The sequence below is a fragment of the Colossoma macropomum genome, unplaced genomic scaffold (genome assembly GCF_904425465.1).
Source record: "Colossoma macropomum unplaced genomic scaffold, Colossoma_macropomum, whole genome shotgun sequence".
NCBI lineage: Eukaryota > Metazoa > Chordata > Actinopteri > Characiformes > Serrasalmidae > Colossoma > Colossoma macropomum.
Genome location: NW_023494790.1, coordinates 10,297,215 through 10,318,625, shown reverse-complemented (window position 1 = coordinate 10,318,625; position 21,411 = coordinate 10,297,215). Strand labels below are relative to the sequence as shown.

General features: G+C 39.3%; 1 protein-coding gene across 1 annotated transcript in view; it reads left to right on the top strand.

Annotated features, from left to right (window-relative positions):
* The window catches only part of dock1 (dedicator of cytokinesis 1), a 293,715-nt gene that overhangs the window by 66,834 nt on the left and 205,470 nt on the right, over positions 1–21,411 (top strand). The window contains 7 exon segments of the mRNA XM_036572082.1: positions 2,264–2,389; positions 3,013–3,137; positions 4,437–4,535; positions 6,240–6,312; positions 13,007–13,029; positions 13,031–13,111; positions 14,672–14,855. Coding sequence (XP_036427975.1) covers positions 2,264–2,389; positions 3,013–3,137; positions 4,437–4,535; positions 6,240–6,312; positions 13,007–13,029; positions 13,031–13,111; positions 14,672–14,855 — 711 coding nt within the window.

Sequence of the window (21,411 nt, the reverse complement as noted above, 5' to 3'; positions counted from 1 at the left end):
GCCTCAGTGTTATAGGGCTGTGGTCTCTCGTCACTGTCTCTACGGTGATTGATTCTGTGTCTCCCGGCTGGGGAGCAGCAGGTTCACTGCCAGCAGGATTTGTTATGACACGCACACTGGCTGTCTGCTGGTGTCATGTCATATGAAGCTCCGCTGAACTAAATGCCAGCCCCCCTCCTGTGGAGAGGAGGATTCTACAGGAGAGGAGAAGGGGACAGCGAAGGAGAGAGAGGAAGACAGACAGACAGACAGACAGACAGACTCAGATTTAGACGTGTTTGTGTGTCAAAGACGCTTTTCTGCTCACTGAGTCATGAAAGCTGAGCTAATCCCTCTGCTTAATTATGGAGTATTTTAATGCTGGAAAGTTGAGTGAAGTTAAATAAGAGATGGAAATGGAGCATATGTGTGTGTGTGTGTGTGTGTGTGTGTGTGTGTGTGTGTGTGTGTGTGTGTGTGCATGCTTGAATGTGTATATCATAACGATTGCTTTTGAGAAGCAGCTCAAATAATCTTCTTTTACTACGTAAAGATTTATTTGACCTTCAGTAAAAGATACATTTCTCTTGAGGTATCATTAATTTCGTCTAATTTGGTTTACTTTTATGCTTTTGTTGCTTCTTAAGTTTTTTAATCTACTGCAACATCTGTGATGTGTTCTTAATGTATTTAAATGCAGAATTGCTTGTTTAGGCTTGTATCAAATATATAACAAATGCAAACAATATGTCTAAATCTCCCACCACGATTTTGTTGGCAGCAGACTAATTCAGTCTTCTTAATTGCTTTCAAAGATGGTTGCTAGTAGAGGTATTGTGAAACTGAGTGCTATTTAGCTGATAGCTGTTTAGCTTGTGTTTGTGTCTGAGAGATTCAGTTGGAATAACTTGGTCAGGGTTTTCAGAGTTTCACCTAAGGAAAATTGATGAAAAATTTCAACACTATTTTCAGCACTGATTTTATTTTTGGTTGTGAATCAGTTCACCATTATTTTTGTCATTATGGCTGTTGCAACGCTGATATCATAGAAGGCTACAATATGCAAATCTGCTCTATTACCAGTCACAAAGGGTGCTTTCACATTTGTAGTTCTGTTCCATTGGTCTGGGCCAAAGCAGAAAAGTGTGCAATGTTGCATTGATTTCTGATTCTCTCAGTGTACACACTGACATTTCACATAAAACCAAAAGATGTAAACAAAAGTCATATGGACAAAAAAGTCACAACTGATGGGGGAAAAAAGTTATGAAATATGAGGAAAAAAAGGCACGATAGGCTGTGGATTACAGCGATTTTATCACGGGACGGGTGTTCTTAGTCTCCCTTCCCATGACAAAGTCGCAGTAATGCACAGCCTCAAGTGGCTTATTGCTTTTATAAATTGGTGGCCATCATTTAATATGATAAAATACACACTTTTTCAGAAAATAAATTGTTATTATTAATAATAATCAACATCAACATCAAGTATTCCGCCAAGAAATGTAGTTCCTTTAGAGTATGGTATCGTTGCCAGACAGCCATGGACCGCTGAATGGGAAGAATGTTCAGTCGGCCTTGCTGTATATCGTGGACATTTCATGAATATTTTTTAACTTTTTGTCTTATAATGTAAGCTCATGAAGAGATTATAAACACATACACATGTCGAAGCGACATCAGAACTTGGTTTGTTGCAGGAAGAAAAGAAGACGTGTAGAGAGGAGCCGACAGTTTATTCTGTGTTTGATCCGTTTAGACATTTTGTTCTGTATTGCGTTCATATTTCAAACAAGCCGCACCCGAGTTCATTTAGAAGCAGACGAGACACCTACATCCTTGAGGGGTCTTAGTCCATTTATTTGATGTGCACCAGGGTTCACATGGCAGCATTTGTTTTAATGAACTGCCATAACAGAGGAATCCCATCAGGGTTTGTTTCAATAGAACCAGTCCTGCCAGGTGTCATCAAACCCTAAATATCTTATGTGCTGTCAGCATTATGACCAACCTCAAATGCTCCGGATGAGTGTTCTGTTGGTGTTGAGCTAAAACAGGCTTTTTTATTTATCAAATAAAGGCTTTATATGATTAAAAGACATAATGGTTTTGTCAAAAAGAGCTCAGAACACTCGTAACCACGTCACGTCATGGATTCAAGTGCTTCTAACATCTTAGATCACAGTACATAATGTTATGATCATAGTATGGATTTTGTATGGATGTTTTTGCAGTGTGCTTTAATGTGAGTGTATTTAAGTGTGCCTCCTCCCTCCTTGTTCAGGGCTGTGGGTCACACTGAAGCTGCTGCCTGGTGATATCCATCAGATCCGGAAGGATTTCCCTCACCTAGTAGACCGTTCCACTGCTGTCGCTCGAAAAATGGGCTTTCCTGAGATAATCATGCCAGGTGCAAATTGAACGCATTTCGAAGTGGAAATCTGTATATTGTGGTTTTTGTTGATATATGAAATTTTATTTATCCTTTTTTAAGCCTTTGGTGAGTCCCTTAAAGGTCCATGTAGAAATACTAGAAATAGTAGTTTGTGAAATAACATGTTAAGGAGATTATTTTAATAGAACCCATGATAAACGGTTAGTGGACTAGTTTGTGTTTTTTCAGGTATATTAACTATATTAAGATAATAGAACATTTTTCAATTAAAGCTCATGCAGAAATGTCGTTTAGTTAAAGTAAATGTTTATTATAGGATTTACACAGTTTTTTGGCAAAATATTGTCAATGAGTTATTAACCTTAAACTGGTGTTACACCACATGACTATCTCAGTTTTAGTAAAACTTGTCTCTTACCATAAAAATCTATTAAGTTGAAAAGTATGATAACCAGTTATTTTGTAATTTGTTAGGATTTTAAAAGGTGTGCAGTGTATGTAAGGCTTTACGGAAGTTAAAGCGAAGGAACTAACAGCCTCAGTATCTTCTTATGTTCTCTTTATTTCCTGTAGTGATGCATCTGTGACATATACCTCTTGTTTTGTGTTGGAGTTGTAAAGTTTTGGTTTGTTTTTAGGTGATGTCCGTAATGACATCTATGTGACCCTGGTCCAGGGAGATTTTGATAAGGGCAGTAAGACCACGCCCAAAAACGTGGAGGTGACCATGTCAGTGTATGATGAGGACGGCAAGAGATTAGAGGTTTGGGATCCTGAAGATCACACTCAAACATGCACTCTCTCATACTCAGTCACACACACATACAGACTATAAATGTTATGACATGCATATTAATATTCATTTTTTTCCATACAGGAGTAGTGAGACGGTATGTACTATGAACTGAATACAGTTAGATTTCAGATTGAAGTTAGATTTCAGATGGATTTCAGAAAGTCCAATGACTTTGGAAAGTGACTGGGGGGAAAAAAAAAATCTTATTCACTTGTGATAATGTATTGTACTGTGGTGCAAAACAAACCACAATATATATTTTATATAGTTAAATTTGTGTATCATTACAGATTTAACAGACATATGCGCTCTCACTCATACTCTCTCGTCTGCCAGATGAGTTGTCTGCTCCGCAACCCCCACCCTATAAAGAGGTTCACTTTAAGCATGACTCCGCTAAACCATCTGCCCTCCTTCTGTCAACCTTACATACCCCTTTTTTTCTTTTCTCTCTCTCTTTCTTCCTCTCTCTCTCTCCCTCTCACTCTCTCTCCATCTCTGTTTTTCTGTGTTTATCTGTCTGTCCATCCCTCTGTCTTTCTGACCTGCGGCCTCCTCCTGTTGGACGGCTGGTCAGCTAGAGCTTGTAATTGGTGCCTGTCTAAAAGCATTAGCTCAGAACTAAGTGAGCATTGACAGGGCTAGATAGGAAGGTGTATGGAAGTGTTACAATGTGGGTATGTGTGTGAGAGAAAAAGAGAGTGAGAGAGAGTCGGAAAGAGGGCACATGCTGACTCTGTGGTTGACAGGTTAAAGAGGTTTAAAGAGAGCTGATTGGTAGATTACTGGGCTATCCTTTTCTATCACTGATCTCTTAGGCTGTGCCTGACGTAAAGGGCTTGCAGTGGAAGTTAAATCCGTATTCTAGGCCTGTCAGAACATATGATTTCCAGCAGGAGTGATAGATTATTCTTTTTTTGTAAATTTCATATTTAATTCTGCCTGTCACATCTAAGAAGGAGAAAGGATTGGGTCTGAGTGGGCTAGACATCAGAAACTTGCTGTTTAATCAGAAATAGCAGCAAAGTTAGGTCATGTGAAACAAATTATATCTGCTTAATTAAACATGAATACCCAGTGTAAAAGAAAATCAATGCATCTTTTCTGCATGATTGAAAACAAGACAGCTGGTTCAATCTCATGTTTTATTAAAAAATTAAAATTGTACATTTTCATATAACGATTATAAATAAATTGTAAAAGGATAAAAGTCAGCTTAAATTCACAAGTTGAATAAATTGTTTAGCTTTAATATTTTCTCTGCAGAATGTGATCTTCCCTGGTGCTGGAGATGAAGGGATTTCAGAGTACAAGTCTGTCATTTACTATCAGGTCAAACAGCCACGCTGGTTTGAGACCATCAAGGTGAGTTTGGGTCATTGTAGAAAACTACATGCTATTATTGATGCAATGCTACTACACTGCTACAAACAGGAGAGTTCAGAGTAAAAAGAGGCTACATAATGAAATATGCACATTCATCTATGTATTAAAATCACATGAAATGATAATAATAATTACAGCTCAAAGTGCCTCACAGTGAAATTAAATAAAACATCAAAATCATGTCTGTAAAACAGTAAAAGCAAAAATCAAAACAATAGCGAGAAGTGTTTGTTTAATAAAAATGGTAATAATAAACTAAATATAAATATAAAGAAATAGAATTAATGAGAATCAAAATGAGCAATGAAATTAATAAAATAAGATTTGAAATAAAAACAGGAGCGCTAAGCTAAATAAAAATGTTTTCAGCTGCTTTTTAAACCTGGTCACAGATGATGCCCGCCGAATGCTGAATGGTGAAGTTCCAAATATTTGGTGCGTAAAAACAGAACACTGTTTCACCAGTTTTCACCAGCCTTTTTGTTCTTCACCCTGGGAACATTCAATAAAGCAGCACTCTGATCTTTAAAGCACGATTAGACCTTCACAGGGGTGATAATTTGAGATTATTAATTGGGCATTGTTCATTGCACTTCTTAGAAAACAGAATGCCTCTCTACTTGCGCAGTTGTTAACCGTGTGTAATTACATATTCAGATTCAGCACGGTGGTCTTAGAAGGCCTTCAATGAATTTATTAATACTGCAGCTCAAAGGTTTGCTTTATCTTGACCACACAGGGGTCAGCTAATCTGCAATTTGATAGATAAAGGTGAAATAATGTAAATAGCAAGTGACACTTAGAATTAACATTTTTTGTAATCTTTTAAATAATTGATATAAAAAGTAATACAGTTTTCTTATGTGGAAAGAGTAAGTACACCCCTACATATCGCTACTTTAAAAACATGTCAGATTGAAATCAAATGATTAGAACACCATTAGAGAATATCTTGGAGGAACTTTTTTAAACCTAACTAGTAAATGATCCTTGTGTTTTGATGACCGGCATAATGGTTTGTTTCACAGGGGTTTTATTTTCATGGTTATGACAATTGTGTGCCGCTACACGTCTTGCAGAAACTGTAGCTGCTGGTTCGACATCACATTCACATGTCCTCTTTCTGTCAAAGTAAGCGATTCTTTGCCATGTCGTGCAGTGAAACCCACCAGATTCTCTGATGATTGATAGACGCTTGGCTTCAGAGACTAGGCCAAGAAAAGGGCTGAGGTGGAGCTGGTAATAGTAGACACAGGAGAAGGCCACACACAGGAGAAGAGCATTGTGGGAAGGTTTTCTCAGTACTTGTATGGTATGGCATACCACAAAGAAAATACGGCTTGTGTCTCAGTGTTTATTAATATTCATGCCTTCTTCAAGCCCTGTGTGTTACTAGGCCTTTCAGGTTGAGGTTACTTTTTGGGCTGTATGCTGTGAACCTTTTTTTCAAATTTTATTTTTATGTCTATAGTTCCTAGCAAATATTAATATTCATGCTTTCTTTAGAGCATAGTATGTTTGAAGACTATCTGGCTATTATTATTCTTGGGTTTGGTGGGTGTGTGTGTGCACACGCAGAAACAGTTTGAGAGGGCAGTGTGAGACGCAGTCCTCAGAGTGTGTGTGTATTTATGTGATCTTAAATATTTATTTTTCTTTTCTGTATTCTTTCCACTCCCTTAGGTGGCAATACCCATAGAGGATGTAAACAGGAGTCATCTTCGCTTCACTTTCAAACATCGCTCGTCTCAGGACTGTGAGTGCCACTCAAAACACAAAACTCCTCCAACACTCAGCATCATGGCAGTCTGACTGTAGCACAGCTGCCGTGTCACACTGCTGACATTCTCTACTGGGACTGTGATTTATCAGCCTCAAGGACATGAATGATACACAGCTCATTTGTTTTACACACACAAACACACATTGGCAGTCAGTTCAGTTTCTAACTGCTAACTGTTAGTGTTTTCCCATTCGACCTAGGCTGCATTTGACACTTTTTTGCCTAAGGTTATAGCGTACTCTTGCAGACTGCTGGGGCCTCTGCTTTACTCCAGTCAGTTTTCCTTGCACCAGCAGAATTTCCCCGCTATAAATCTGCATCTCCCTGCTACAAATCTGCAAAAACACTGTCTATAAACAGTGCATCCAGTTTACAATGCATGTTCTTTTTTGTGCATTTAATTTTCTTTACAAACACTGCAAGAAGTGCTATAATTAGTGACTCAGTCTAATTCATAGATGTAGTGCTGTGATGTTAAACAGACTGACATTAACGACAAAGAACACATGCAGGTTTTATCGTCTGTATGAAGGGCTTGCTTGCGATTGCGACTGATTGTGTGTGAAAAACATGCACGTTTTAACTACTCTTGCTGGAAAGCACCAACATATTATGCATAATAAGTGATCTGAGGACAAGCACTAATAATTTCAAAGACATTTCAATGTACGACCAATAACAATGCTGCAGCAAAAAGTAAATAAATGACAGATCAGTCAGATGTCCCGACTGTCTCCCATACTGTCTCAAAGTTACTGGGCCATCCTTTATAGTTCAGCGCTAAACAGTTTATCATTAACAGGCCCATATTGTATGTTTTTCTTGTATTTTTCACTACTTTTGTTTTTTTCACTACTTGACAATTGTGTGGTTTTAAGCACCGAACACAGTCCTATTTCATATTCCAACCTTTGTTTAACCCTTATAAATAAACATACTGTTGTTACTATACCTTTAAGATTGATTATATACAGTTGACCTTGCCTCTGATTGGCTGCCTTGTATTGTGCCTCATTAGAAAACAGTCCAGGGTGAAACACTCTCACTTCAGCGTGAGTGGACGGGGCTAAACTGCTCAATTGTTAATGTGTTTTTTTGTGATATTACAAAACAATGAATTCAGACATTTGTTGCTTAGTTTTTGTATATGATGGACTGCATGAGCTAGAGATTCAGCAGGTCAGTGTGAAAGTTTAACAGTATTTTCATAATATGCCAAACTCTTATTAAAGAAAAAAAAAATGTCATGATAGGGTTTTTCTCACATTTAATTGCACTTTACAGCACATTTTCTCTGACCTATCTAGTAACACTTGATCACAAATACACATACTCTGTACCTGACACTTCGCCTCACATTTCTTTGACTTCTTTGATTTTCACAGTGGTTTACTGTCGACTTAACTGGAGCAAATCTTGCTGGTAGTATTGGTAGTATCCTGTCAACATGACTCTGAGGTTATTTGATTCCCTAGATGAATGATGTGAAGCATTCTCCATCCTTCTCAGAATCCACTTTAGAGTTGAAATGGAAGCTCCACACTTCTCTTCATTGTTTTCTTGTGAAGTTAAGCCCTTAATTTGGAGGGTGGCGCCTTTTAAGTGATTGCTAGTTCCTATAAAAATTCTTTTTAACACCTCGTAACTGTTAAAAGACTGAATTATTTGCACATGTTTGCTGTTGCCTATGTGATTGTATAGAACATTTGTGAAAGCTGCTGGAGATTCTCGTTCTTTTTTCATTTAGCAATGATTTTGGTCCTTTGCATTGATCTGGCTTTTGGTAGTTATTAGGTTTCTTAGGGTGTTTTGCTTTTTAAGTGTTTTAAGTGGACTGTGAAATTTTCTCTAAACGCAAGGAACTGAACTGAAGACCGCTTCTTGGGGTGTAGGACCTCTTAAGATGGTCCCATTATGGTTCATTTGTGGTTTGTTTCGATGTCTGATTGATTTGTGCACTATGCAGACAAAACAGCCCCAGTTCATCATGCGTTTTGCTTTATGGTTAAAGAAACTTGAGGCTTACTGTACATTTATGTAGCCACAGTACAGGTACAGGAAAAAACAAACCACTCCAGTTAAAGGCTCCACGTAGGTTTACGGAATCTTACGAAGAGGCAGCAGTCTAACATATTAAAGCCATGAAAGCCTTTGTGTTTTTATAGTTTTTAGTGTGCTTAAAGAATGATTTTGTGCAAAAGCTTGGCGCTATTGGAGTGTTGTACTGTGGGTTTGATTGTGACTCAGCCATTCAAATCTGTTGTGTAGTGAAGTTGAGCCACGCTGACCATAATTCCCCTTCTGAGTTCTAAAGTAGTTGTGGTGTGATTAAGTGGGCTGAATTCTCATCAATGCTAAAGAAGACCAGAAAGTGACCTGAGTCCCTTTTTTGATTTCCTCTTGTGCTGAAGTTTGTGCTGTTTCTAGGCTGTTGGTTTAGTTTTGTGTTGCTCTGAAGCTCTGCTGAAGCAGTTCCCAGATTAGCAGTCTCTGTGTGTGTGTGTGTGTGTGTGTGTGTGTGTGTGTGTGTGTGTGAGTGAGTGAAAGAGAGAGAGAGAGCAAGAGAGGGAGAGAGAGCTGGGCTGGAGTCTTTATGGGTTGAGAGATGGCGCCTGGTGGAGGGATGTGGTAAACATGCTTAGCAAGATGGGGTGTGTGTGTTTAGATGTGTGTAGTTGTGTGCCTGCGTGAGCATGCAGGGCAGGGAATGTGTACTTACAAGTACAGTATATGTGCTTGTGTGTTTGTATTTATATATGAAGAGCAGGTTGTGTGTGTGTATGAGAGTGAGAGAGAGAGTGAGAGAGAGAAAAAAATCTTGCCCTGGCAAAAGTGCCTTTCCATCTGCTAGCAGCACTGGGGTGGGGAGCAGGGTGGCTTGCTTGGTGCCGGGTGGCTGGCGAAGGGCGGCGTATGTAAAACAATCAATTAGTCCGGGCAGGTGGTGGAGAGCACACTAACACTGCTGTTCCTCGGGCTGTGCCACCCACACACACACACACACACACACACACACACACACACACACACACACACAAACGGTCAGACAGCTCCTTTTTACATGTGTTGTACCATCTTAGGCTTGGATAGTACAGCAACAGTAGAGTCAGACAGTGTTACTGTAGTATGATAGTGTTAGTTTGTTTACAAATTTCTTTTTATGCTTTTTAAGTGAGGTTGTAAAGGTATATGCTGGGGTAGGATACAGTTTCTCAGCAGAAGGTGGAATTGGAAAAAAAGAAGGGAAAAAGGGTTGAAATAGTGTTGGCAACATATAGTTTTTGGAATACTTGCACTTGTCTCTCACTGTGATATTGATTCAAATTAATTGATTTTGATAGGTAGAGTTTTTTATTCATGACAACATTGCAATCCATAAAATAGCTGTGCCTTATTGTCAAGAAACATTTTCAGTTTTTTTTTTTTAATTCTATTTTGTGCACTTTATAAAGAGTATGTTAAGACCTGATGGTTAACTCTGTTATTTCTGCTGTTGGAACAAAACCTTGTATCTCAATTTTCATTTTTAAGTTTTTGACAAAATTTGAAAGAACCTGTTGCCTTTTACATTGTGTGTAAATTTCATGCTGAATGGACCAGAAGAAATGGCCCAAAAATACTTGGACAAAAATTCTGGTTCCACTAACTTGCATTAAAAGTAAAGTATGTTTTTTCCTTCTCCTATAAAGTTACCATTTTGGAGATACGAGGTTTTTGTTCCAACAGCAGCGTTATTATACAGGTTTATATCATTCGCTGGGTGCTTCAGATTTTTTTGAAAAAACTGTTCAAAATACAAAAAACAAATGCATTAATAGTGACCTGTAATCTGTAGGAACCGGACTGAATATATTAAATATAATAAATATATGTGACTAAATATATTCAAATAATGTGATACTACTATAAATTTGGAAATATTATATTAATTTCAGTATCAGTACCCAGCTTTAGTGAAAATAGAGGCAGAATATTCTCCAGCATTTCTTTCACAAAGAATGTTCTCTTCCAGATTTGTAGACATTTCTTGGTGGGGTTTTTAATTCTTTGCCCAGTGCTGCATAATGCTGACTGGTACTGAAATGTCAGTGAGAATAAACTGTAGGAATTCCTCCCTGTGGTTCTCTCTCTCTCTCTCTCTCACTCACTCTCACTCGCTCGCTCTTTCTTGCACGCGCACTCTCGCTCTCCTTCTGACTCCATCTCATCTTATCTACAGTAGAGGCTGGGAACTGAAGGTCCAAAGAGGCTGTTTCTTCTTCTTCTTCCCAGCCCCCCCCCCGTCTCTCTCTCGCTCTCTCTCTCTCTCTCTCTCTCTCTCCTGGTTCTGTTCTCCATTTGTCGTTCTCCATTTGTCTCTCTCCATCTCTCTCACTTTCTGTATGTCCTGCATCAGTCTGAGATACGGCTGAACTTTATCGATGTGACGGACAGCAGATAGCCCCGCCTCACTGTCCTCTGTAACCATGGTAACGGCGGCTGCTCTCTGACCTCCGTGGCCCCTCTGCCTTTGCTGATCATTACAGGTGCATGTGCTGCTGTGCTGAGGTGAAGGCAAATAGGGATAGGGAAGTGGAGTGTGTGTGTAACTGGGTTGTGTGTACAGTCTCTGGGGATTTTTGTGCTGGATGATGCAGTGTCTTTGAAGGCTGTAGTCACTTGGAAGGCTGACATTTGCAGTTCCCCTGGGAGCAGTTTGTTTCAGAGTTTGAGAGAATTTGAGCAATTTTTCACATGACAGTTTCACCTCTAATTAAACTCTCCTTCTCTCCAAGGTACAATTTGGAGGAGGACACAGTGTTGGATACCTTTTGACCTCCATTATAGCTTTAATAATCACAAATTGCTTTTGATCAATAAATGGCATGTCATTGGGCTTTAGGCCTTTTGGGCCCTGAAGTGAATTTCAGCGTTTACACCCTGACCCCAGCTTGTAACAATGCTAGGAATGTATTTTTGTGAACAGAATTTTTATGAATTTGGTGTGAAACATCAAAAATCTCATTACCTTAGGCTTGTTTGTTTTCTTGTGTCTGTTTTAGTATTGCATAGTGTTTTTAACTGACGAAAACTCAATTACTGCCAAGATAAATGTTTACAGCAATTTTCTTGGTTTCCTCAGACTTTCGTAAGTTTCAAAACGCATTATGTCTTATATGACTTTGTCATTATTCATCTGCTGTTATTATTTTTAAAAACCTTTTATATACAAAATGGTTACAAATGGATATATATAGCATTTTGGAATGAAACTTTGCATATAGATGAATTAAATATATGAAGACTACAACAATAAGAGATATAGTCATCTGGTTCCCAGATGTCAGATGTGCTTTATTACCCACTGGAAGCACCAGTCTTTGAAGCTGATGGCTTCATGTGTCCTATCAGGCATGTGAGGGCTGCTGCTGCATCTGTTCAAGCACTCTCTAGTATTTTGTTTTGCAGTGGACAGGCAGTGGCTTCTATTATTCAGTCCTCCTCCGTGTTCTTTAACACTCCTTCTTGGCTGGCACATAGACTTTAACTGTGTTAGGAGAGATTGATCCTGCATCAGCCTTGGAGCAGAACGTGTCTGTGGAATCTTAAAATCTGGAATGGTCCAGATGTTCAGCTGGGTTGTTGACGTGTACCAGGCTGTCAGCTCTAGTTCTTTATAAGAAGTAGCTTGTTCATCTTTCATCCCATCTCTCTTCCTCCCCACCACCCCCTCCTGCCCTCCCTGTGTGACTGATAGCTCTTGGTCAGTCACTGAGCAGTGGCCAGATTTATAAGGATGAACTGTGGGAGGTTTCTGGGCTGCGGAGTGTAAATTTGAGCTTGTTGATGTTCAGTGGTGATTATTCAAACCTGGTGATTGGGTCAGTTATAACTCCAGCCTCTTCAACTGCTTTGTTTGGGTTCAGCTGGTACCATTTAGTTCACTTGCATCACGTGTGGGTGTCTTTGATGATGAGCTTGTTTGCTTGAGTCTTTAGTCACAGATACTAAGAGGGGTTATAAGTATGCACTGATTCAACTTGTTCTATTCCGATACCGATATCTAAAACTCTAAGTATTGGCTGATATAGCTACTGATCTGCTGTCAGTGCTCTGTTAAAACATTCATTTGTTGTAGCTGCAAAGTACATGAACATAAATTATACAGTAGAGGCTAATTTGTCATATGAATGGTTATACACCAGTTTTTTCCCCCTTCAATTTTTAAGTGATGCTAAATGTCTAATTACAATTTATAATGACCGTAACAGTAAAGAAGTAGTAGGTAGTAAGACTTAGTAAGGTGTTGATCCAGTATGTCAGGTCACTACAACACTAATAATGATAAAATTCAGTATCAGCATGACTAGAAAGTCATCATAAACATGAGTCTATGTTAATATGACAGTCATACTTTCTTATATAGCAATCAGGGTGAAAGCAGTTCTCTTTTATTGTCTTCAGCTCCTTCAGACAACCCACAGTATGTAGTTATTAGCTTAGAGTTGTTTAAAGTTCTGTTTTTGCAGTGTGGACAGTCTTCCCACAGGGAGTCCAGTTGTTTACAGCCCTTTTGTTTAAAGAATGAAGCCAGTAGTACTTGAGTAGTTTTCTCTGTTTGTGCTGGGTATACACAGGTCTCCAATGACACAATGCCGATTCATGTGTGTTTTTTTTTTTCGTGCAGACAAAGATAAATCGGAGAAGATCTTTTGCTTTGTCTTTTGTGAAGCTGATGAGATATGATGGCACAACACTCAGGGATGGAGAACATGATCTCATCGTCTACAAGGTACAACACACTCACCCCCACACACAGATTCCATTGTTTTCTAGATGTCACGCATACTTGCTGACGTGAGAGGCGTATTGACTTTGTCAGTCTTGATCGTGCTGACCTAATGCTGTTTAGCCCCTAACCCCACATCACAGTGTAATCATTAAACAATTAAGCTTTTTATTAGTGCATTCAGTTCTGCATATCTGCATATCAAATATCATAATTATGCGAAACCTGACCTGGGCAAATCCCCATTGAGCTATGCAAATACATGGTGGTGTGAGGGAAAGTGCTGTCTGTTCTGGTCAGTATTAAATCTCCCTTTCTCATTTGCCCCCGACTGCAGCACAGCATGGAGTCTCCTTGCAGTCAAAGCTGTTAACATAGACAGATTTTGAATTAGGTGACTAGTCATTGGTATTAAGGTTCTTTTACCAGGTGCAGATGTTATAACGTTAGTGCTTATGATTAAATCAGCATTACTAAGCACTTTCACACACGGCTTGTTTTTCTATTTTCAAGAACATTTGGGACCTGACATCTGAAACAGCACTTCTGAAATGTTTATTGGCCCTGGCCTAAATGAAAATAAAATAGTGTCAATTGGAATGTGTCTCTCACTAGACATGTCTCTAAATAAAGAAAGTTTTGACATGTACAACCTAAAGCCCTAAGGCAGGGGTGTCAAACTCAACCACTGAAAGGGCCATATTAAAAAATCTCAACAAATCTTGTTGAAATCTCAACATATCTGTAGGGCTGTCCCATAGATTGTTGTTGGCGAGGGGGTGGGAGCTCACATTACATTGCAGTGTATGCGTGTATGCTGGGAACCATAGTGTAGCTCATGCGGAAATGGGCTAATATTAGTGGAAAATAAAAAATAATTATGCGGTGCGAATAGGATTGTGCCACGAGCCTGATGGTCCACAGGGCCTTGTTTGACACAAACCCTAAGGCATACACTTCGATTTATTAATCATAACTAGATAAACTATGTATTAGTTTCATAGTAGTTACTGAATAATAGGCCAGGAGTTTAGAGAGTTGATTTATAAAATAATTTTAAGGATTGAGAAACATACTCTGTTCACAACAAATTCTGTATGCAATCTATTAAGGATGTACTGATATGGGAACTGTAGGAAGATGCCAGTGTCTGATAATTTTCATTTACATGTCTGTCAGGTCTAGAAATTAGAAATAGATTCACCTAGCATTAGCATTAATAAATGTAATATTTACTTTTACTGGGCTACAAATGCAGTAAAATAAATCAAATGCTGACAATTTAGCATGGTAGCCCAGCGTCACCTGAACATTCTGCTTTTCCGGAGTACAATGAATACATTAACTAATGTCGGTTTGAAATATCTTCCAGATCTAAACATCTGTCTTCTTTTAAGAAATATATCTGCAGATGCCGATATGATTCTGATATCATAATGTAGGGACTCATACTCATTGTAATTTCTTTGTATTTTCATTTAACTAATGTCCTTTCTTCTAACTTAAGGACATTTTGTCTCTGATGGAGTATATTTGTGTTTTCTTCTTTGTTGCATTGTCCAGGCGGAGGCTAAGAAGCTGGAGGATTCATCACTGTATCTGAACCTGCCAGCCACCAAGCTGGAGATGGAGGAGAAGGGCCATTTCCCCACAGGCAAGAGCACGCCGACCCTGGGCAACTGCACCATCAGCAAGGACTCCTTCCAGATCGCCACACTGGTCTGCTCCACCAAGCTCACACAGAATGGTGAGGCACGCATACACAGAGCTCTACTCAGCCTGAAAAAGCTTCTGTGAGAAAACAATATTTCTTTATGGACTTGCACTCCCTGTTCCTTTCCTTTTTCATCTGCCATTCCTTCTGTCTAATGAGAAATTATTGATTTCTTTATTTTTGATAACTTTTGCTTTTTAGTTTCACTCTTTCTTTTCTATCTCTCTTTCCTTTTTTCCAGTTTACATCTTTCATTTTCTTCTCTTTCCTCTTTTCCCCTTCCCTGTCTGTTATTCACTTTTTCAGTAATGGTAATAAGCCTTGGGCTGTAAGGAGGAGATGCAGATGAAGACAGTCAGACCTTCTGTTGTTGTAGAGGAAGACAGATCAATCTTTTAGTTCTGTCATTCTCTCTCTCTCTCTCTCTCTCTCTCTCTCTCTCTCTCTCTCTCTCCTTTCCCCTGATGAACTAAACTAGGCTTATTAAAGATGGGGAAACCTATTTTTGCTGCCTAGAACTTAAAGCTAAGCCAGTGGTCTGAATTTACAGAGAGAGAGCATTAGAACAGGGTGGGACAGAGATTTAGCCTGCTTTTTGACTGTATCTTCAGCCTCTGTAACAGTGGCTGGCAGCTTTTTTTGACCATATGCATGACCCTTTTAGTGAGACATGCAGATGAAGCCAGTGAGACAGATTGGCAAGACATACTGATTATGAATACTGAATGGTCACACTCTACGTAATATAAGGCAGCAGTCTTTACACCTTGAGTACAGTTTCCAGTCATGGAACTTGTAATCACTCTTAAGTGTAACACTAAGCAGCCAGTCAGTTACATATGCAGTTCAGTTAACAACAAGTCATTACAAAATCCAGAACCGGAAACTGGATTCAAGGTCCTCTGCTATAAGATGTGTGCTGGCAGCTTGTTGTAAGATTTGGAATTGATCTCTGTTGGAATGAGCTGCAGTAGAAGAGTAAAAGAGAGGGTAGGGTGCTGCTGAACCTGATGGAGGAAGGTGTGTTAACTACACTAGTGAGCTGAGGGATTGAGGGTTTCCCCTCTTTTTATGGATGGTAGATTCCATGTTTCAGATTTGCCTTGGAAAAAAAATGGAAGGGAAAGGAGAGAGAGATCAGGCTTTGATGAAAGGAGAGACAGAGGAGTGGAAATCATTACAGTCTGATCACACACTGAATGCAGTAAACCTTACTGCAGCTCTGCTGCAATCCAGTCCCTCCCTCTCTTGAACTCCTTTTTCTTATCCTCCTCTCATTTTCTCTTCTTCATTCTTTTCTCTTTTCTTGGCTTCCTGATGGATGTCATAAAGGTGGTGTTAAAACCGACCCAGCAACCACTGAAAGAATTGGAATACCTCTTTTTGATTTTGTGAATTGTACTAACTAGTTATGTACCACCAGTTTCGGCCACTGAAACATTTCGTGAAAAAGAGAAAAAAGTTGGATTCAGTTGGACTAAAACGTGCAAATTCTAACACTTGAAAAATCTGAATAATAATGAAAACATGGAACAGTGACTAAAAATGCTATTAGTTTCCCTCATTCTACTGCTTCGGTTGGCACTGACACATTCAACCAGTTTGAAAAGCAGCAGATAAAACAGTGGGGAAAAAAATTGGCTACATGGATTTATTTCACGGTTTTAATGAGGGACGTTAGACAAGTGATTTGTCTATCAAGAGAGGGCACAACTTTTCAAGAACATCTCCACTACAGGTTTGGTAATACTTAAAAACAACATTTCACTTGATATACAGAAAACAGTTTTTGCAGGCACACCTATCTGTAGCCACAGCTATCTGTAGCCGTGGGTTTGGAAATGCCAAAAAAATTATAAATTATATTTATATTATAAATTATAAATAAAAAATAATGGTACTTTTTGCCTTGGATGACTAACCACTCTGTTGTCAAGGATGTTGGATTTCGTGGAACCCACTGTAGCCTATGTACTGTAATCATTTTAGTAAGTTTATTTTATGTAAACTTTTTATTTATTGTCAGCTCAATTTTGTCTGAATGAAATCAGTGTACATTTTATGTTTAGTATATTTATTTAAAAGCAGAAAAATGTCAAAAAAATCTTTCTGTTTTGAGTTTGGCCAGGTGTGTCTTAAATTCCTGCCCAAAACCAAAATTTTCATTTTCATGCATCACTACTGCCTACCCTGATTAGCTGCAGCAGAGCAAAAGTTGTAATTCCTCTGTGCCTCAGGTACAGAGCATGTGATGACTGAGTCATTTGCAGCATCCTAATCTGTTTCTACAGGCATGCCAGCTCTGTAAATGTGTGGCACAGCGCTTTTTTCTACCTACGTGCTGATTAGCACCACTAACAATCTGCGGATGTGTTGGCCTGCTGGGTTAAGTGACCTCAGAGTCAGAGCCATGGTTTACACACTGTTATAATGAAGAGAAGCAACTGCTATTGCCGTCCCCCACAAACGCACAGACACAAGCCATGATAATGAGGTCATGGAGGACTCAGCTGATGACGTTTTAGTGCTCCACACTGTCAACTGTGTGTATAAACAGGCGAGATTGCTGCAGCCATGGACAGTAAGGGGTAGTTTTGCCACATGAAGCTTCATCGATCATCATTTCACCACATCCAGGGCACTGCTGTGCTATAGACGTGCCGAGAGAGAAAGAGTCAAACAGGGTGCATAGCTGAATATTGCACACATGCTCGCATTAGCATATTGAGCTGTAGCACCCTGCTGGTTAAGCTGTGCTGGTTGTGGTGTTTTCTATGCCAGTGCAGCAGGTGAAAATCAATGCAGCCTGCAGGACAGCAAGAGAACACTTGGCTGTGAGTGTAGATGCATTTGTATGACGGTTTCATGTTTGGCTATCATGTGGCGATATCTGCTTGTGCTAGTAATGTCTTAAAATGTAGGACATGGGACGTCTGTCTGTCATCGATGCCTTTGCTTCATGAGATAGAGAACATCTTTGCGCTGATAGTTCACATTACTGCTTCTAGTTGATTTGGCAGTCAGGCCACTTTTGCACCACACTGCACAACTGCTGCGCTGGTAATACACATGTGAATCAAGGTATGTTGCCTGATGTCAACGCATGCTTCAAGTTTATTTTTTGTCACTTGCCTTAATCAGCATGCTGGCAATTTTTGCTAGAAGCATTACAGTGTATAACATTTATACTCAAATTTGCAGGTTGTCAAAACAGCACATAAGCTACATTTAAACTTTTTCTCCTACTACAGCTGCCAAAGCCCTAAGTTTAGTTTAGAGTAAGTTTAAATGTCAAATAGGCAGCAATGCTGCCGTCTAATAATTTCGTTTTTCAGGATATTCGCTGGGTCATCACCACACTACGTCTGATTCCATGTTCTAACAAAGAACGACAGTGCCTTTCCGCCCCTTCGGCTTTGTGGCAGCTTTGTCATGATTTTCTTTCTCTTTTTCTATTTCCTTCTCACAAACTTTCACAGCCTGTCACATGCTCTTACACTTTCATATGTTTAATCTGCACATTCATCCTTGCACATTTCGCAAGAAAGAAAGTAGATATATGCATGTTGATGTGTAAAAGGATGAGATGATAAGATGAGTGTGTTAAAGCATGGCTTTGGTCTTTGGTCTTTCTGGATAGATGTATAGTGCAGTCTGTAAATAAATGGACAGCAACACAGTTTTTTGTGACCCATTCGCAAAAAAACACTCTTTACCAAGACGTACAATATAGCCTGTAAGGAACGGGGCAGCAACACTTTTTATGTTGTGAGTATGTACTTCAGGTCATGGTTTTGAGGTGAACATGCAGAATACTCACTTTAATTCAGTTCAAAGACATTTCCATCTATTCATTTAAGGGACCTTAAATAATTGGACTGCTGTCTTTTTTTTAGAGCTAACAAAAGGTGTAGGGTTAATTTTGCATATGGGATTGTCATTCGAAGTCTATTGCTGTTGTTTAAGCAAGAATGTGTGAGGTTCCAGCAATAGCTGGCAGACTATGAAAGACCACAGTACCAGTTTAAGAAGATTATCCAGGATGTTGGCACAGGTGTCTCAAAATCTACTTGCATGATCTCAGAAGGTTTACCTCAAGATTCAGACCACTGTTAGGCTTGAAGAATACAAGGACCAATGAAACCAATTACCTGAAACATACTCCCTGAAGCAGTTATAGACATGGAATGTTCTTGGCCAGTCTGAACCCTGCTGAGCCTGCGTTTCACTTACTGGAGACAATACTGAAAGTAAAAACCCCTGTAACACAAAGGAATTGAACATGGCTGCATTACATTCCTGGCCGAGAATCACACAGCGATTTGTGTGCTTTGCAGAATTCAGGGAGTGCAGTCACTGATTGCAAAGGACTTCCAATCAGGCACTAGGCTTTAGTTTTGTTCAAGGTTTGTGCAGCTGATTTCATTCCACACCATTTTAGGAGACTATACAAAATTCCTACATTTCCCCCTTTATATGTAAATATTTTTAAATTAAAGCTGATATTCTGTACTTTGACCTCATGGTTATTTTTTCATTTTCATATAATTTGACGTGATTCTCAATACTCTGTTCACTGTTTGATATTCTCACAATTTTTGAAACGATACATGAATGAAGAAAAATGGTGGCTGTATCCATAGTGCACAGCTTACTAATGAACATACTAATACATACTAATGAAGCTGATTAGTGCTGGTTGTTTGTGAACTTTGATGCCTAAACAATGGAATTACATTTCATACAGTAATTAATAGAATGTCCACTTTCCTTAATGCACATTGTCACATTGATGCATTGTTACATTGCTATGCTGGAGTATGGAGGAAAAACATAAAAGTCACTGCTCAGTTACTTACGGCCTCATTGTATGCCTTGAGGGGTGTGTGTTTGTTTTTCTATCAGAGGAGACGTATCTTGGTGAAGAAAGTCGTGAGAGATTGGTTGAAACTTCGAGTCGGTTTGATTTAGCATTCCATGGCTCAGACTCCTGTCTTGGCCTGTGAGTTCTTGAGGGAACAGGCCTCGACTGAAAAGATGCCAGGACACAGTGCTCCTCCTAGCCTCCAATGTCCTGTTGATTTACACCCTTTTGGTCCTCTCATTTCTGGTGGAAGCTTTAAATGTCAGTCCTGCTCACTGTCATGACGACGTCTATGTGAGTTATAGTGGGTGGCCATGAGTGTCCATATAGGAACTGTGGAATCTATTAAAGAAAAAAATGCCTGAGCCCTATGAGCATAGACCTTTGATTGATACAGTTAGCTTTTTTGGAAAAGGGCGCAATTTCTTTGTTATATTGGCCTTTGTCTTAGTTTTTAGGGCTTAGTTCTTTTAGTCCCCTTTCTGGTGTAATAAAGTCTAATAACTTAAGTAGTTAATCCTTCAGGACTGAAAAAAGACTTCTACTCTTCTCGTTTAATAACTTATTTTCTTAGTGCTGCTGTCACATTTTTAGGGATGCAAACAAATCGCTGTTGTTGGAAGAAAACCTTGTATGTCCAAGAAGATAACTTTACAGGCGAAGGAAAAAACCTACTTTACTTTTAATATAATTCAATGGAACCAGACTTTTCCCAAGTCATTTTGGCCCATTTCTTTTAGTCCATCTATCATGAAATTTACACGCAGTGTAAAGGGCAACAGGTATTTTCAAATGATGTCACAAACTGAAACGTCAAAAATGGAGATTTGAGTTTGTCTTCCGACAGCAGTGAAATGTATGAATATACATGAATGTAAATTAATACACTTCATGCTTCAGTTACCTTTTATTGTTACTCTGATGAAACAGATTAGTAATAAGCCTATCTGAATTCTGTTCTGAATGTGTGCACATGCTTCCTCACTGCATCCAACAATAAATGCAGCGTGGTGCTTCTTTTATATAGTGATAGAAAACATGGTAGCACAGAAAGCTTCAATACTGATCCATTTTCCTGTGTCCACCATGGACATGCAAACAGCCCACTCACGCTAGCTGCAGATTTTAAGAAGTTAAACAAGACATAGCCAGAGTCTAAAAGATTTACTGTTATGATATTTTGTAAGATGAGGTCAATGGCAGCTTTCTTTAGTTGAGTCAGGTGTGTTGCGGGCTGGAGGTTAGGGAACCAGCCCTGAGACCGGAAGGTTGCCGGTTCGATCCCCTCGGCTGACAGTCCATGACTGAAGTGCCCTTGAGAAGTGCCCTTGAGCAAGGCACCTAACCTCCAACTGCTCCCTGAGCGCCGTGGATAGGGCTGCCCACCGCTCTGGGCAAGTGTACTCACTGCCCCCTAGTGTGTGTGTTCACTAGTGTGCATGTGGGTGTTTCACTGCATGGATGGGTTAAATGCGAAGGTCTAATTCCACAGTGTGCAAACACAGTTGGCTGATGGTTCTGAACGTGAGGAAAAAGACAAACCTATGTAGTGCTCCCCCTGGTCTGGGAATGCTCATTTCTTTTACATGCTGTAAAGCCTTGACCTCATCACACTGTTCTAATTGATATTGCATTTGAAAGCCTAATAAATACAGATGAGTTTTTCTTTCTGGCTCCATAAATCTTTGAGGAAACCCTTCATTAGCTAAACACACAGTGATATTT